This window comes from Myotis myotis, unplaced genomic scaffold, assembly GCF_014108235.1.
Source record: "Myotis myotis isolate mMyoMyo1 unplaced genomic scaffold, mMyoMyo1.p scaffold_m19_p_10, whole genome shotgun sequence".
NCBI lineage: Eukaryota > Metazoa > Chordata > Mammalia > Chiroptera > Vespertilionidae > Myotis > Myotis myotis.
Window position 1 is genome coordinate 58,594,147 of NW_023416314.1, and position 19,047 is coordinate 58,613,193.

General features: G+C 36.3%; 1 protein-coding gene across 2 annotated transcripts in view; it reads left to right on the top strand.

Annotated features, from left to right (window-relative positions):
* ANO3 (anoctamin 3) overlaps positions 1 to 19,047 on the top strand; it is a 154,257-nt gene that overhangs the window by 51,166 nt on the left and 84,044 nt on the right. For both annotated transcript variants that reach the window (XM_036325673.1, XM_036325674.1), the window contains 6 exons: positions 1,996 to 2,127; positions 5,122 to 5,228; positions 6,051 to 6,106; positions 8,847 to 8,968; positions 11,484 to 11,618; positions 17,798 to 17,894. In XM_036325673.1, the coding sequence (XP_036181566.1) occupies positions 1,996 to 2,127; positions 5,122 to 5,228; positions 6,051 to 6,106; positions 8,847 to 8,968; positions 11,484 to 11,618; positions 17,798 to 17,894 (649 nt within the window). The remainder of the gene's footprint in view (positions 1 to 1,995; positions 2,128 to 5,121; positions 5,229 to 6,050; positions 6,107 to 8,846; positions 8,969 to 11,483; positions 11,619 to 17,797; positions 17,895 to 19,047) is intronic.

The window sequence follows — 19,047 nt, forward strand, 5'->3', positions numbered from 1 at the left end:
CCAAGAAAATGGCTGAATATAATTTAGAACTTTACAATAGAAAAAAATTCAGTTTTAAAATAGGGGAATATTGGTGTCTTATAGATGTGGTCATGATTGGTAACAAGATAAGTAAATCATGGGGAAGGAAACATAATATTAAACAAGTACTAAAGGAATCAGTATTCAAATCACTTTTTTAAAAAACGATTGTTAATGATGATCTTCAGCCAAGTCAGGTTTTTGTTGTCCGGTTAGCATGCTTGGATTTAGAATGGGCTTTGATCATTGCCCTTGTTCCTATTTGGTCCTGGTCTGTGTAACAAATTTCCAAAGTTATTTTTGCATAATAAAGCCAAAGTCATTGGAATATTGTAATTTATAAATTTACAACTGCAGGTTTTTCTTTTTTTCTGCATGTGCCTGCTCAATGTTGGACATGTTGCTAAATGTCTGGGTTTGTTTTCATATGCTCTATAGAATTAGTGAGATTTTTCTGCTGTGTAATTAGTGGGTTTTCTGATAAATAGGCATCTTTCTTTCAGAGACTTGCAGAATGGTAAAATGCTGCATGTTAAAATAGCAACAGATGTCTATTTATGTAGTACTGTCATAATTTAGTTTTAGCATAAATGTGTTTAGAATAGCTAATAAATCTGTGTATATTAAATCCTAAAGAAACATTTTATTTTTATAATATTTTTATTATTTTTTTAGAGGGAGGAAGGGAGAGAAAGAGAGAGGGAGAGAAACATAGATGTGCAAAAGAAACATCTACTGGTTGCCTCCTGCACACGCCCAGACAGGATTGAACCCACAACCTGGGTATGTGCCCTGACCATATCCAAACCACCACCTCTTGGTGTACAGGACAAAGTTCCAACCAACCAAGCACCCAACCAGGGCACATTTTTAGTAGTGGGGAAAAAAATGTTTCTATTTTGGTCAAATTTAAAAGTAAACTAGAAAAATGAAAACTCTACTGTGTGTCCTATGTTTTATTATATTTTGTATTTTTTTATTTCATGAAATAAAAATTCAGTTATAAGTTATTTCAAATGACCATTAAAGTCCTTTAAGCATGACCATAGTCAAACCTCCTTACAATTTACTTTTCACAAATATTCTCTATGTTCCTTTACTTTGTGGATGCATGTGGGGTGGGTAGCTAATAAATAGGAAAGGTGATTATGAAAATATATTACATATTAAACTCAAAAAAGAATATCATGTTATTTGCTTTAGTTTAGACTTTCAATTGAGAAAATGAATTATCTTGATTTTTAAAAAATACATCTGGAGAAGAAAATTAAGATGTGTGTGTGTGGAGGGGGTGATCATCATTGTTACAAAATTACAAAACCAATTTGTGGATAGTTGGAAAGGGGAAAAATCAATCATGTATACTTTGATTCAATTGTGCTTATTCTTTCTTGAATTGGGAAAGGTGTTTTGTGCAAAGATATTTTAGCCAATAAACATGAGGGGATAATTAATGTACAGGCACTTATCCAGCTTTTGAAGTTCATCATTTCTATAGACAGGTTGATAGGCAGTAGTTACAATTTTATTATTGGTGCTATTTATCATTTGGCACTGCACTTTCGCATTCAATTAACAAAGCATCTTCAAAATGACCCTTCAGGGCAGCAGAACACATTGTGGGTTTTCTGATAAACAGGTATCTTTCTTACAGAGACTTGCAGAAGGGTAAAATGCTGCATGTTAAAATAGCAACAGATGTCTGTTTGGAGATCAGGAAAAATCAATGACTCCATCGTCACTGCTCCCCACCACCCATGCCTCATCCCCCAACCTTCGCAGCTGGTGTGGTACAGTTGGGGCTCTCACCAAGTTCTTTTGACCTTTTAATTCAGATTTCTTTCCTGCATGTGTGTGGTTGTGAGTGTGAGTGTGTTTATGTCTTTTGAGAAGTCATTTTTGGAATGGCAGTGGAAGGTAGGCATTACCCTGGAATGCAGCCTAATCTAATTCTAACATGTGGCTTTGTTCCAGTATGCACAATTATTTTAGAAGACTCAAAAAATGGATGTCCCAAAACCCAATGGTTCTGGACAAGTCAGCTTTTCCAGACCTGGAGGAGTCAGACTGCTACACTGGCCCCTTCAGCCGTGCACGGATTCACCAGTGAGTCCCCATCTGTTTTCTCCCACGACCTGCCTTGGTATCTGTCGTGATCTGGAAGTTGTTGATAGAATAAACATAGCTGGGACCAGTTCCATTGTTTTCCAAATAAGTCAGAGAATGTATCATTTTATTAAAATGCACACTTAGAATGAAACTCAGTGAACATGATTAATTATCAACTCTGTTGTGGAGACATTCCAGTAATGAATGATTAATTGTACTAGTAAACTCATGGATTGAGCTAGCTCCCAATTCTTTCAAAATAATTATTATGGTTAGTAAGTCACTCAGTTAAAGTAACAAAAATGATGATAATAATAGAATTGTTATTAAATAACATCCTTGAATAATGGATTTTTCTAATTAAATTATATTTATAATTACACTTAATTAATTGTATATATTAATTTAATCCATTGTAGTATAATTTTATTAAACTAAGGTGAGTATGATTTTTTTAGCAATTTTTACAAGCCTATCTATTTGTCTAACTACCAACATATCTCTACTCATTTATTTATTCCATTATTAAGTTTCTACATGACTCAGCATGAGGTTATGATATAGTCCCTGCTTTCACAGTTCTTCCAGGCTACTGGGTCAAAAATCTTAAGTTAACAATTAAACACAATAGTATACACATAAAGATGGAGAAATGCACAGCATACGTAAGTCTATAGCTGCAAGATCAATTTGCTATACGCAGTTTGGGACTGACATCTTCTGGGATGTAGGATGTTGAGAGGCAGGATGAACCAGAATTCCTGGCCACTAAACATGTAACAGAACCAGTAATCAATGGGAAACCCCTCTTTCTAAATATTTATGTTATTATTTACTCTTAGAGGCAGATTTAGAAGCATTCTTTTTAATTCCAGCTAAGAAGTGGAGGAAGCAGTGTAAATCCAAATGAATTCCAAATTTAGAAAGACATTGTACTTTTAGCTTTTTGCCATACTTTTTCAGGCTCTGTGATACAAAAATTAAAACAACAAAAAGCCTGCCATTTCTCTTTGAACCCAAGAAACTAAGGTGATCTTTGAAAAATATCAATTAGATCATGAAACTGTCTTGCTTAATACCACCCCAATGGCCTCCCATTTACACTTATCATATAATGCACATTTTTACCATGTGACCATAAATGCTGTGGTCCCTCCCAACACTATCACCTCATCTTCTACAATTTCCACACCATTTACTGACTTTCAGGTCACATGCTTTGGTTCCACCCATCAAAAGCTCAACCTTAAGTCTATCTTAGAGTCTTTGTTCTTGCTGTTCTCTTTACATGGAATATCCCTTCTTATCATTCAGCTATCTTATCAAAGTCATCAGCTCAGAGAGACCTTCTCTGAAAATCTTATCTATAGTCCCCTTGCCCCAGTCATTCTCTATGCCATTAGGCAGTTTCATTTTTCTTCATAGCAATTTCTGAAATTATGTAACTGATTTATTTACTTATACATTATCTGTTTCCTTTATTTGTAATGTACTTTCATAGAAAAGGAATTTATCTGCTAAAAAAATATGTGTTCAGGGAATTCTGAATCAATCTGATGGTAAAATATTTGGTGGATATTCCTTCTGATTCTTATCATTAACAGGACACAGAACTGTTAACTCGGTGCATCTAAGTACAACAATAAATAGCACAATAGCAGAATATTGGAAGGACTCTGAGTCTAATAACATGGACAGGTATACAGATTACCATAATACAGGGCAGAGTAAAAGTAATGCATTAGGAATGGCAAGTAAAATGCACACACTTTTGTGAGAGGGAGAAGCTACATCCAGAGGAGAAGACCCAGGAAACTTTTATGAAAAGCTAGTTCTTTTCAAGCCACTAAAAATGTGGAAGGAGGTGGTGAGAGTAGGGGAACAGATATGAGAAACAGAGAAAAATCTCAAGGTAAAAAAGATGGGACTCTGAGGTGATAAGTTCTACACTTTGACAAACTAACAGATACAAGAAGCCAGACCTATAAGAAGTAAAACCAAGGGGGGAGGTTGAAATGCAAGAACAGAGAGCCTCCGAGGAAAATAATATTGGAGAGCTGCTGACAGGTTAATAGTAGGAGCTCTCTAGGGGTCAGAGCTGTGCATTAAAAATGCATGGCTGATTAGGGGTAAAGGGGGCATTCTTTTCATAACCTATGCAAGACGCTATGAGATCCAAAGCAAGATGTGTATGGAAACCAAGAGAGACTCAGTTTAGTTATAAAAGTTACTTTGTTTGGCAACTGTTTGAATATAGATAAAAAGAAATCAAGGACCATAGAAGACCCAATACTTCAGATCTAAGAGTCTGAGAAAATGGTGGTTTATCATTCACCAAAAAAAGCAACTGAAACAAAACTTGTCAGCAGTTGAGTGAGGACCAGGACACTTCCATTTTTTTTTTTTTCTTTGAGGTTCCCAGGATATCATAAAGTAAATGCTGAAACAGGCCCTTCCTTCCCTCCTAGAGTCGCCCTTTTGCTCTTTCATCACTGACTCTTAGGCAGTTTCTCCTTGCAACTCTCCCTTTGTAGGGACAGAATAGGGCATGAAGGGAAGGAAGGACTATTGCTTGCCGCTAATGTTTTATAAAAAAAAAAAAAAGCTAGCTTGGATTGTGTGGCGTGGGGAATTACATGAATTTTTAATGTGCTCTGTTTGAAATTACATTGCATAATTAAAATAGATGGGAGCCCATGGAAACTCTGTTCTCTCCTCGTTCGATGCCAAACAACTAATATGAGGACATCCAGGCTTTCTTATAAACCAAACGATATTAAAGTGCATATTTGATTATACTCTGTATGATTTATGCTTATTTTTCTCTGCCAATTGATCTTTTTAAGAAGGTGGTTTCTCTTCTGATTTGCTCTACTTCACATGCATTCGTTTAAAGGAGAAAACAGATGGATGACTTCTCAGGAAGTTGTTACTGTTGCTGGATTCTGTGCTCTGCCCTGAATACTAAAATGGATGCCCTTATCTTAACAGCTTCATAATAAACAATAAGGACACCTTCTTCAGCAATGCTACTCGAAGCAGGATAGTCTACCACATGCTTCAGCACACCAAATATGAAAATGGAATATCAAAAGTGGGTAAGAATGCTAATGGAAAATGTAGAGAAAGTTGAATTTGCTGTTACTGATATTACCCAGAAATATTTGACTGAAGTTTTGCCTTCATGCATTAAATATGAATATATAACACATTGAGCACAAATTCTAAACATTCTGTTTTCAGCCTTTCAATAAAACGAAATAAAACAAAATCTTTGAAGAACACTTGGCCATATGTATCAAAATGCCAACTGTGCAAATGCTTTAGAACAGAAATTGTATTCTTGAAATTTATCCCAAGGAAATAATCAGACTTTTAATAACAATATACAAAGACATTTGTTCATTGTGGTTTTGTAATATAATAAAACTAGATGTACGTTAACTGTCCATCATTAGGAACTGACAAATAAATTAGGCTACATCCACATAATCTATTAAAAATGAAATAATTCAAAGATTTCTCAACACTAATAAATATTCTTTTGAGATATCTTAAGGGGTAAGGAATTCTTCCAATTTTCTGACTAAGTTTTTTAGTAAAAAGAAAAGTTACTCCAGGCTCATGTGAGCTCATGTGAGTAAATATTAATATTCCCCCCATTTCATGATGTAGCAAAGTGAAATTGTATGTTGGCACCCTGCAAATTTCCATCAATTAATGTTGTAAGGATAGAATTCAACTCTTAGTATCAATCTCTTTCAAAGCCTCGCTGTCCTTATAGGTGATGGTGGTTATGGAAGGCATTTGGGTTATTTTCAGTTTTCAAATTAACTTAATTTTCAAAGTTAAGTATGTTGCTGCAGAAGGAAGTCTTCATTTAAACAAACTCAAGAACTGTTGATTTCTTCTCTTTTCAGGTATCTGTAAACTGATAAACAATGGCTCATATATAGCAGCTTTCCCCCCGCATGAGGTAATTTTAAAATATAATTTCCATTAAAAAAAAATGTTCTCATGCTCAGTGCTTGCTCCCATTTTTTTAAAATTTTATTTAAATCTGGCTTCTCTCTCCCAGGAGGGTTCAGTCAATGACTGGCCCTGGTCTTTTCTGAAACCCCCATTACATTTTGTCTCTACACTGGTTCCCCTGCCCAGAATCCTCCTGCAATTTTCCCTCATCAGGAATCCCAGCCTTGAAGGAAACTTATGGACATTACTTGGCCACTCTGGTTACTGCCCTCTATTCCAACACAGAGACCATCTGGGAACCACACCACTCCCAAACAGGGCAGATTCCTGGTTTGTGCAAACTACTTTTGGATACCTGAAAATCAAACACAAACCCACAAAAAAACCCTACAGCACATTAGGTACTTGATTCTCTGCCTGATATTACTTCTCTACTAGTTTTAAGTAGGAGAGCCTGTTCTAAACTATGGTGGGCTTTGCCTGCTGAGTCATGAATTCAATTTGAATTAGTTTTAACCCCCTCCCACGCACCCATACATACACATTGTTTTAATTTTAAGGCAACTTTGCATTTTAATATAAGAATGGGATCATTAGAGGTTTCATTTCTGCACTTTCAGATCTAGTCACTCTTCTGTGTACAAATCCAAGGACTTACAGCCTTTGCCTGAGGAACCTTTGAGCCTGAGGAATTCGCAGAACCGCACAATTCATAACAGATAAAATGTGTTGAGCACTTACTAATTGGTACTGAGCCAAATGTCTTTTATGGATCATCTCATTCAATCCTTGCAGAAAATCTTTGAGATAGACAATGATATTAACTCCATTTTGTAAATGTCATTGAGGCATAGAAATGTTAAATATGAAAGCTACAGTTTTGAGCCTGGGAAGCCGCACTCCATTTTCTCTCAATGATGGTAAAGTTATTGTGTTTATTAATAGACCTTAGATTCCAAACAGTAAAGTCTAGTTTACTTTAAGTTAAAAGAAACCTCATTGGTTTAAAAAGGAATTAAAGCCCTGCTGGTACGGTTCAGTGGGTTAGGCGTCATCTTGTACCAAGTGGATGCTGGTTTTTGTTTTTTTATGGCTTTTATCCCTTGTTTCTCTCTCTTTTTAAAAAATTCTTTATTGTTGAAAGTATTACATATGTCCCCCTGTCCCCCATTGTCCTCTTTCCCAGTCTGCCCACACTCCCCAGACCTGGCCTTCACCCCTCCCCCCATTGTTTGTGACCATTGGTTATGCTTATATGCATACAAATTCTTTGGTTGATCTCTTACTCCTGCCCCCCAAACCCCCCCGCTCCCCCACCATGGTCCATCTTTTCCTGCCTTTCATCTGTGGTTTGATGGTCCGTTCAATGCTTCTATGTCTCTCAATCTATTTTTGTTCATCAGTTTATATTGTTCATTATATTCCACAAATGAGTAAGATCATGTGATACTTATCCTTCTCTGACTGGCTTATTTCGCTTAGCATGATGCTCTCCAAGTCCATCCATGCTGTTGCAAATGGTAAGAGCTCTTTCTTTTTCACAGCAGTACAGCATTCTATTGAGTAGATGTACCACAGTTTTTTAATCCACTCATTTGCTGATGGGCACTCAGCCTGTTTCCAAATCTTAGCTATTATAAATTGTGCTGCTCTAAACATAGGGGTGTGTATGTTCTTTCTGATTGGTGTTTCTGACTTCTTGGGGTATATTCCTAGGAGTGGAATTACTGGGTCAAATGGGAGTTCCATTTTTAATTTTTTGAGGAAACTCCATACTGTTTTTCCACAAAGGCTGCACCAGTCTGCATTCCCACCAGCAGTGTAAAAGAGTTGAGGACTCCCATTTCTCCACATCTTAGCCAGCACTTATTTGTTGATTTGTTGATGATAATCATTCTGACAGGTGTGAGATGGTACCTCATTGTTGTTTTGATTTGCATCTCTCTGATGATTAGTGATTTTGAGCATGTTTTCATGTCTCTTGGCCTTCTGTATGTCTGCTTTCAAGAAGTGTCCATTTAGGTCCTATGACCGTTTTTTGATTGGATTGTTTACCTTCCTTGTGTAAAGTTGTACAAGTTCCCTATAAATTTTAGAGGTTAAACCCTTATCAGAGATAACTTTGGCAAATATGTTCTCCCATGCAGTGGGCTTTCTTGTTGTTTTGTTGATGGGTTCTTTTGCTGTGCAAAAGCGTTTTATTTTGATGTAGTCCCATTTGTTTATTTTCTCTTTAGTTTCCATTGTCCTAAGAGATGTGTCAGTAAACATATTGCTTTGACATATGTCTGATATTTTGCTGCCTGTGGATTCCTCCTAAGATTTTTATGGTTTGCTGTCTTACATTTAAGTCTTGATTCCTGGTCAGGGTACATGCCTAGGTTGTGGTCTTGATCCCTGGTAGAGGGTGTGCCGGAGACAGCCAATTGAGAGGTGTGCAGGAGGCAGCTCTCCCATCAACATTCCCTTTCCTCCCTTACTCTCTCTCTAAAAATCAATAAACTATTATTTTTTAAGAAAAGGAATTTAACAAAGGATTTTATAGGAGCTATCAGAATATTTTAATGAGGGAGAGATATGTAAAGTCATCATCATTCCAGAGATGAGCTAAATATACAATTTCTTAAGCTTTCAATAAATTATTTAATTACTCTATGTTGGGGAAAAAAGCAAAAGCAATTCCTATGTAATTCAAATTCCAGTAAGAGAATGGGTATCGATTTATCTTATTTCATCTGTTTCAGGGAGCCTACAAGAGTAGCCAGCCCATCAAAACACATGGACCTCAGAATAACAGACATCTATTATATGAGCGCTGGGCACGCTGGGGAATGTGGTACAAGCACCAGCCCCTGGATTTAATCAGGTATTGGGGTTGGATCAATAATGGAAGATATATGTTGTTTTATTGTCATTTTCTTAGATTGAAAACTTTTATTTACTCATCAAGATGCAATCAGAAAAAAATAATCCACCATGGGTCTACTCAATTGAAGGAATTTAATTTAGGAAATAGGTTACACAGAGGATGGGAAAGCTGAGAAATCAAACAGGAATAATAAGACAACCAGAGATTAACAATGGTAGAAGATTGCTAACTACCCTCAAGCTGAAGGGGAAATAGAATGAAGTATATTTCAGTGCCTAAAACTTAGACTGTACAATCCATGATTAGATTACCTGTAATGAAGTGGAAGTGTAGGGAGTAGAGCTATGAAGAAACCATGGCTGCTCTGGAGACAGCACTGAGGACAACCAAGAGAGCAGAAAAGTTCATGGCTTCTCCCTTCCTTCCACCTTGGGGTCTCCCAGTACCTCCTGGCCCAACTTAACCAGGAGCAATTTATGAGGCAACCTGTGTAATCTACTTCCCTGTGAAAACAAATCAAAACCAAGAAGCAGAAAATGGTTTTGAGAGCAAAGAGGAAAATGACCAACAAAGCATCTATGCATATATTTATCTTTAAACAAAGCTTCAGTATTTGTTCTATTCCAAGAAGTTTATCCCAGTGAGTAATTATCCTAAACTTAAATTAGTCTTGAAATACTGTTATATTTATGATTTATTTTATTTTGATGTAACTCAGGTAACTATATATACTCCTGTCAAATAATATTGTTACCTCTTATTTTACCTTAACAATGTGTAATTTAAAATCTCAGTATAATACTGTCTGTATAAGGTGTCTATCTGTGTAATGTTCTATAAATATTCTAAAGATATTTTGATATATTAGTAAGACTCCAACCTTCCAAAGGAATACTTGTTTAAAGGCACAACATCTTGTTGCAATACATGTTATTAAAATAATCTTCTGTTTCAAAGTAGAACATAAAAATCTATAATAATAAAAGCATAATATGATAATTAGAATGGACGTCCTTCTGAGCAACCTTCCAGATGAAGCTGGAGCTGTGAGGGAAGCCCAGGTCCTGGGTGTCTGCCAGTGGCCTGAGGGAAGCCTGGGTCCCGGGTGCCAGAGGGAAGCTGGGGCCAGCAGTGGGGAGGAAGGAAGGCCTACTCTTGCATAAATTTCATGCATTGGGCCTCTAGTATTGTATAAAAATATTGTATATTGTATAAAAAATGAATCGACTATTGATCCATGTCTCCTAGGAGAAATAAATGGACGAAAACATCAAAATATTAGATAAATGATGCTTAAAGGAGGATGATCTTATGCCCACACTTGGTAGAATATACACAAGTTTTATTTGGAACAATATAGAAAATAAAGTAGAAAAGGAATAATTTTCAGAAAGACAAGTCTTGTTAAGGAAAAAAAAATAAGATAATTTTCTTCCCAGCAATAATTACTGCCCAAATGAACTATAAAACAACAGGCTTTAAAACTACTGCTGGGAAAAAAAGCTGTGTGTTAAGTAACCATTTTGAGAAAATGGAGACCAATTAGTAGTAGAGAATTCAAAAATTTTTTATCTCTTACCAGAGATTTAGAAATGGTGTGACAGTTACTATTGACAGTAGACTTGGTGAAGAAAAAGCGATTGAATAGTGTTTAGAACCACGTTATTCTTCTGCCATTTCCACATACTAGTAAACTGTATTCATCAGCTGAAGGGAAATAAAATACATTCATTCCCTTATCTTCATTTGATCCTTCCTGTGGTGAGAGCGAGTAAAACAAGACACAGTCCACTTCTCAGCAGCTTTCAGTCATGGGAAGGGGAAGGAGTGGAGGAGTACTGGGTCAGTGTCATGCAGTATATAAATTCAGGACACGGAAACGTGGCTAAGGGTGGGACATCTAACCCAGGGTTGGAGTGGAAGTCAGTGATTTAAAGTGAAGGGTAAGAACAAGCCAGGCACAGGATAAAGATAAAATGTAATATTCCAAAGCATGAACCAAGAAAAGAATCACGTGCTGCAGGAATTGCAGACTTGAACTTCGTAGAGGAAGATGTGACATAATTATGCAGATTGTGTGTAGCATAAGGGAGTCTGGCCAAGGGTGCTGATGGAGACTGAATTCATTCCTGCCCTCCCCGTCCGCTTACAGAGGAGACTTTTTTTCTAATTTATGGGAAAGCAGTATGGTGTGGCGCAGATATGTGTGTAAAAAACAAAAAGGGATTCTTCTAGGAGTATGGAGAAAAGCAAGAATTTGCTTGCAAAAAGCTCTATGAACCATATTAAGTTTGATAAAGAAATATATTTTATAAAATTGTTCCTATGAGGACAATGTTTAAAGATAAACAATGTCACCATTATTAGAATCATTAGCAACCATGACTATTAAGATAACCCAGATGGAGCTGCCAAGGGACTGGTCGGGAAACCACAAGTGTCCATCTGAAATTCTGACAAGGTATAGTGTCACTTATGTTGCCTTAAGCTAAAAATTTGCTCTCTCATGCAGGCTGTATTTTGGTGAGAAGATTGGGCTATACTTTGCGTGGCTGGGATGGTATACTGGAATGCTGATTCCTGCAGCACTGGTTGGCTTGTGTGTTTTCTTCTATGGAATATTTACAATGAATGCAAGTCAAGTAAGGTAAGCTGCTAATAGACTTGTTGAAAATTGTTGGCTCTTCTTCTGATTGGACAAAAGCTTTATGATAATGCTGACTATAAAAACAAGTGATAGTACTATAATATATTTGCTGTTTTTTGTGTTTGTTTATTTTTTGTTTGTAGGGAAGCATCATAATAAAAAAGTAATTTCTCTACTGTTGTTATTGGTGGGTTGCCCTCCTGTGGCTGGTGGAAGTGGGCTTCTTGGGTGCCAAAGGAAAAAGAATTTCCTCAGGCCTCCATGGGAGGATGGGGTATCATGGAAAGCTTTATTGATGATGTAAAATTAAGGAGTTTTCCTTCCAAGATCCCGTTTCTCCTCTGGCTCGTCATGGAAAAAGTCCAGCCTTATCTTCAGCAGAACTAGGATTGCAGTCACTGCCCAGAGTTTCCGCTCCATATTAAAGTGCAATCCAGTCCAGCATTTGGCCAGGTTAGCTTATGTTCCCAGCTGCAGTCCATTGCATGTAGGGTCTACATGGCTAAGGGCCACACGTCTACTAAGGCCACATGGTGTGCTAACCCACATGCCAGTGTGGGTCACGGAGCAAGGGAGCAAGGGAGCAAGAGCACAAGAGAGCAGGAGCAGAACAAGAGAAACAGAATTCTTAGTCTAAGGATTTTAACCTTCCAAGATTTTGCGTGCTTGCAATGGCTCTAGCCCCTATCCAAGTATCTTTTTCCCAGGTTAGACTGACAGGCAAAAGCACCTTCCATACATCACTTTATTGCACATGCACCCATCTCTCCCTTTGTTTGATTCCTTACCCCAGTGATCTGCAAAGAATACATAGATGGTTCACTAGGGAGCGTGAAGTTTTAGCTTCCTGGTGAAGCTGCCCAGATGACCATGCTTATAATGTCTGGCCATCCCTTTGCTTTATTTCTATCATTAATATTAGCTAGATAATTATAACAATAACAGTGTTATATGAAAATTATTTTGCATAAGTCCTAAAATTATTTCTGTGTATGTCAATTTTTTCTTTCTAGTATATGCCACATAATAATTCAATAGTGCATTAGGCAGTTTTATATAATTTATATTTGCATAGCATTTAGAAGTCTAGAATGCCCTCTCAATACATTAGTTCAAATAATTATATAGTTATAATTCTTTTAAAACTTATAATATGTAATACCTTAATCAATTAAGAAATTTAAAAAAAACTTATAATATACAAAGACCTTCCAATTATGTTGTCTCATTTAATATACTCTTTACTACCAGCCTTTGAGGTGAGTATTCCTTTTTGCTTATGAGGGCACCTTACATACTTAAAGATGTCTAAACAAAATACTCATCCCACAAAAGCCTTTCTCTAAGCAGCCTGCTCCCGTGAGAACAGAAAGTTGCTTTCTACTCTCTTACTCTCTAGGAACAGATATTGTAATAGTTTTTCATCAACTTAAGATATCAAGATAGTAGTGAAATAAGGTTCAACAAAAATCACACATTTATCAGAATAGTGATTCTTTTGTTAAAGTTGAATGACCCAAGATTTGGATATAGGATCAATACATTATTATTCAGCAGAGGCAACAGTCACCCTGGCACCAAAGACTCTCAACAGCATGTTCTCCTTCATATATCACAAGGATATCATTAAGTTCAACCTTGTGTGGTACTCAAAATATGAAAAAACACCTCTTCCGTCCAAAGCTCAGCACTTGTTGTTGTTGTTGTTCCAACTTTTAACCATGGCCTTGGCACTGGGTAGTAATCAGAACAGTTGAGGGAAACATGAAATTCATTTCCTTGAATTTTTAAAAATATGTATATAATAGTCATATTATACACTCACACACACACACACACACACACACACACACACATACACACACACTAGAGGCCTGATGCACAAAATTTGTGCAAGGGGCTTGGCCCTCACAGCTGTGGTGGCTGCCTTGGCCCTCACAGCCCCAGCTTTATCTGGAAGGTTGTGCAGAAGGACGCCTGAAAGATCATTTGACTGTCCAGTATAATAAGCATATTATGCCATAAATATATATAACAGTTTTCCCTAAAAACAAAGTACTTTCTTTGTTCTAGAGATGAATCCTGCTCCACAGACAACTTCCTTGATTTGGTATCTCAGCATGAAATCCAAATGATAGTTAGCATAAAAACAAACAAAAAACACCTACTGTTCCAAAGCATTTCATCTAGTCATAGGTTTATTTCAGAATTTGGAAGCTTCATTGCCACTCTGGAAGACAGCATCTTCCTGTCCTTCCGTTTATTTAATCACTGTCTTAGAATTTTCAGTGGATAGATCTTTCACCTCCTACATTAAATTTATTCCTTAGCATTTTATTATTTTTAATGCAGTTATAAATGAGATTTTTTTTCTTAATGTCTCTTTTTGGTAGTTTGTTGTTGGTGTATAGGAACACATGATATTTGTATGTTATTGATTTTATATCCTTTAACTTTACTGAATGTGCTTATTAGTTCTAACAGTTCTCTGGTGGAATCTTGATGGTGTTAGAAAAACACGCCTTAAAATGAATTAACACAGACAGAAAATTATTCTTAGACAGACCTACTGTTCAAGCTGATTCCATGGGTACACATTCACAAGGTTTTATCACGCTGTGTAGACTCCCCCTCCACCCCTCCGAAGCTGAAAATGAACAAAAGGCGATGAGAGTAATAGATTTGCTATTCCTGTTGATTTATGTACCCATGGGGTAAATTAGGCCTCTTCTGTATGAGGTAAATACTCTTTAACTGTTAGTACAAGGAGTGTTTTAAAAGGCATTAGCAAACTCTTTTCTTCAGTGCTTTATGGTATTATATAACTGTTACCTCTGTCACACTGTAATTAAGATCCTGTCAGACTTTCTATTCTAAATCAAGATAAGCTTCACTGAATATCTTGACTTTCAAAATTTCATGGAGCTGAAATTTTCCATTCAAGGTGTCAGATGTGATTAAGTTGTAGGTGTTATCACTGCGGGTGAGGGAGAATACAGGGCTTTTATTTTGTATTGTTTTGTTTTAGTATAATTTTTATGTTCTTTTTTGTTTAAAATGTAAAAAAGCTGAGGATTTGGTTTATTTATTATGTTTCTACCAGCTAAGTTCACATAAGTTAAAGTCATATTTCTCAATTGCCCTGCAGTAGAATTATATATCCAAGTTATAGATTTTATTTATTGTATATATATGTACATATTCACATGTGTTCATTGCTCTTATGTAATTAAATGTGGTCAGATTTATGCATATGAGCGGACATATCATAAGAATATGAAAATGAGCAAGCAGGTAGATATGGCCTCAGGCCCTGGGTTTCCGGTCCAGAGCAAAGAACAAAAATCCCAACTTTCTAGTCCATTCTTTCCTCTTTGGCATTAGAATTTACCAAGAAATGTGTATGGGACTCAGTACTGACCAGCTTTTCAAAAGCAGTTGAGTCCTGAAGGGCCTCTGAAACTGTCTCCTGACAACATCCTTAGTAACAAGGGTTTCTTTCATTTATTAACTGCCTTTATTACCAATAACCCTTATGTAATATCCCAGTTAGATATTATCTCTAACTAGAGATAAAGATATTGATCCTCAGAGAAGTAAATGACTTGGTCAGGGGGAGGCAATGGTCACCCTAACCCTGAAGGCTCTTAACAGCATGTTCTATTTCAAATGGGCAGCTCATTTTCAAACCTCTATCTAATATATTTTTTAAATTGTAGGAAGAATACTTAACAGATCTATCCTCTTCAAAAATGTTTAACTGCAGCCCTGGCCAGGTGGCTTAGTTGGTTGGAGCATTGTCCCAGACACCAAAAGGTTGTGAATTCAATTCCTGGTCGGGGTGCACACCAGAGGCCACTGATCAATGTTTCTCTCTCACATCAGTGTTTCTGTTTCTCTCTCGCTCTCACTCTCACTCTCACTCTCGCTCTCGCTCTAAGTCAATCAAAATATTTAAGTGCACATTACAGCATTGTTAACTGTGGGCACACATTGTAGAGCAGACCTCTAGAACTTACCTTGCACAGCTGAAACACTATACTCTTGCACAGCAACTCCCACATCCCTCTCCCCTACCCCTTGGCAAACAGTATTCTTCTCTGTTTCTATGAGTATATCTGACAATAGATATTAAACAAAAGAAAGCCACAGTTCAAGGGGTGGTTATAGTATTCTGCTCAGCAAAAGAAATTAAGAAACACTCATGCTGGCACTCTTCCTCCCTCTAGTGGTTAAGTGAAATCAAAGAAATTCTCCATAGTCTCAAATAAGGCTACAAATTACGTTGTCAAAAATTGTTTAATATTTTTTATTACGTATCAAGTTAAACTTGGGCATGTTATAGAAAATGAGTTTAATGATTCTGGAATTAAAAACAGGATTCATTCTTATGGCTTGGGTTCTAGACTTGGTGCTTTTGGTTGACCATTTGGAAGAGGAGGAAGATGACATAGTATCAACTGACTTTATAATACCATCTTAGTATGAGATTTCAATGCAGGGCATATCATGTCATTCTTGAAACACAATGAATTATGATAACAAGCCCATTTTAATCAAAATTTCCTTAAAGATGTGTGTCAACTCTTATTTGTACAAATTTGTGGTATTACTAAGAGAAGATATAACCCTCTTGTTCTTTAGGGCTTTTAAAACGTATTATTTTGCCTGTTTCCTTCTACTTCATATAGGCATTCTGATTACTAGAAATATGATGTGTGATAATGGGAGGATTATAGTGTATATGAGACTCATTGCATCATCATCATCACTAATAAATTGGTTTTTGATAGGAAAATTCTTTTTAATATAAAGCAAACATATCCTTCTTTTAGATATATTATAGTTGATGGAGAATTGGACCCAAAACAAGAAAAAAACCTACAGTCTGTTCCCTGAACTACTTATTGTTAGCTGTATGACCTTGAGAAATATCAGTTTCCTCTCAGTTGTGGGGATAGGGATAATTATTCTGGCAGGAGATTGCGGTGAGGACTAAATGTAATGGACATGAACTCATCTCTGCTCACAGCAAAACACTATATTACTATGTAGTATTTGTACTTGCTATTTATTCTGATTATGGCTTGAGATTATACATATTCCACATATGAAATTCATATTGTTTGTTTCATTTGAATGCAGACATTTTAGAAAATTGCCGTTCTTGCTGCAAACATCACCTATTAAACTTTTATGTTCAGACATATATTCAAAAACTTTGAAATTACTTTCATCATTTCCAGAGCAGATTTACTTCAAGACAATTTATTCAGGGGATACTCAGTTGGAAAGAACCATGCATGACAGATAAAGGCACAAACCGTCTTAAAAATAGGTTGCTGTAAACTCTCAGGCTGTGAGACTTTTGAGAAGTTATTCTTGATGCCCCACTCCTGTCACAAAGTCATCTATAATGTATGCTGAGGTGTTTTTAAAAGTAGTGGCATAAAACTGAAGAGACAAATATTATACAGTTACATTCTAAGAGAGAATATAACATATTTCAGTAAATAAAAACTGTCAGTTCTGCATGACAGTGTGTGTCAGCAACACAGAGGGAAGGGAAGGGAGGGGAGGGAGGGGAGGGGAGGGGAGGGGAGGGGAGGGGAGGGGAGGGGAGGGGAGGGGAGGGGAGGGAAGTCAACTCCCTCAAATTTCTAATGGACATGATGCACTGTTTACTGCAGTGGATGTTATGAAGTTGTGTGAATTATGGATGCTGTTCATTCTTGTGATTCTAAGGCAGCAAGATACAAGTGAAAGATAGATTTGAGAAATCAGAATAGATTTGATTCCAACTCAGCCATTTCCAAGCTTGTGAACTTGGTTAAAATTTCCTTGGGTGTTCCTCACAAAATTATCCTGTGTGTCATAACATCATGTGTAAATGTGTTTGTGTAACAAAGCACCACAACTGTCTCCCAAGTATAAAAATATGGCCTATGATCATTACATTATCTGGGTGGAGATATCTAAAAATAAAGAAGCAAACAGAAACTTCTATATCACAAATATCCTAAAATTCAAGTTGGAGCCACAGTTTTCAGTTCTTCTGCAGCCCCACTATTTCCATTTTTTTGTGTGTGTTGCTACTTCCCACAGGATTGACTGTAGGAGCTAAGCACCTTCCTAAACATGAAGCTTTATTCTTTCTTTTTCTTCTTTGATTTCTCAAGCAAAGAAATTTGTAAGGCTACTGAAGTCTTCATGTGCCCTCTCTGTGAAAAGAACTGCTCACTACAGAGACTCAACGAAAGCTGTATCTATGCCAAGGTGAGTGTGGACGCTCACATTCTCCTTCCTGAACTCCAGGTAGTAAAAAAGTCTTCCACTGAATGGCTTTATATCAAAGTTAAATGTTCCCAAGAGTTTAGACAATCTATATCATTGACAATGGAATAAGATGTCACAGCAATAACAAAACGAGTATATTTTTATTTAAATATTGTCTTCCTTTGTTTTTATAATTGATTATTGTCATCATTGACACAAAGCTTCTCTTAGAATGATGTCTAGATTCTTCTTAGGAAAAGATTATTTTTATTACTAATGATTGCATTTGAATCTTCCATGAAGTCTCATGAAAAGAACTTCTAATTTTACAGGGGAAAAAATGAAATGACATGCCAAAAATTCTCAAATTGCTGCCTCTCAGAGTTAACTGAAGGTTTTTTAAAACTCCTTAAGTCCAAGTAACACCCAGAGCAAATAAATCAGAATGTTTGGGTTTGGAACCTGGGCATTAGCATATTTTAAAGCTTCACAGGTGATTCTACAATGCTTACAAGTTTGAGAAACTGAATCTCAGTTACTTATGTAAAACAGTTTTATTAAATTATAATTAACATATAAAAGTGTAAATATTTTAAGTGTATAAATGAAAACATTTTATCACATGTATGCACCTGTGAAATCATCACACTTGAAATAAAGAAGATACCCATCACTTCCAAAATTTCTTCAAGCATTCATAATCTCTGCCTCCCAACTCCACTCCCGTACTCAGGCAACCGACTGCTTTCTGTCATTATAGATAAGTTTGCATTTTCTAGACTTTTATGTAGATGCAATCATAAGTGTGTGATTTTTTTTCTGCCTTCTTTTGCCCACCACAATCATTTTGAGATTCATCCATGTTGTTATATGTATCAGTAGATTATTCCTCTTTACTGCTGAGTAGTATTTCGTTATATGTCCATACCAGAGTTTGTTTATCCATTAATCTATCAATGGACTTTGGAACTGTTTTAAGTTATTACCATTTTAAATAAAGCTGCTATGAACATTTATCTATCTAAAAATCTTGTTATAGGTAAGTATTATTTCTCTTGGGTAATCTCCTTAGAAGTAAAATAGCTGGTTTATAGAATAGGTAGATATTTAACTCTCTAAAAACTGCCAAACTATTTTCCAACATGTTTATACC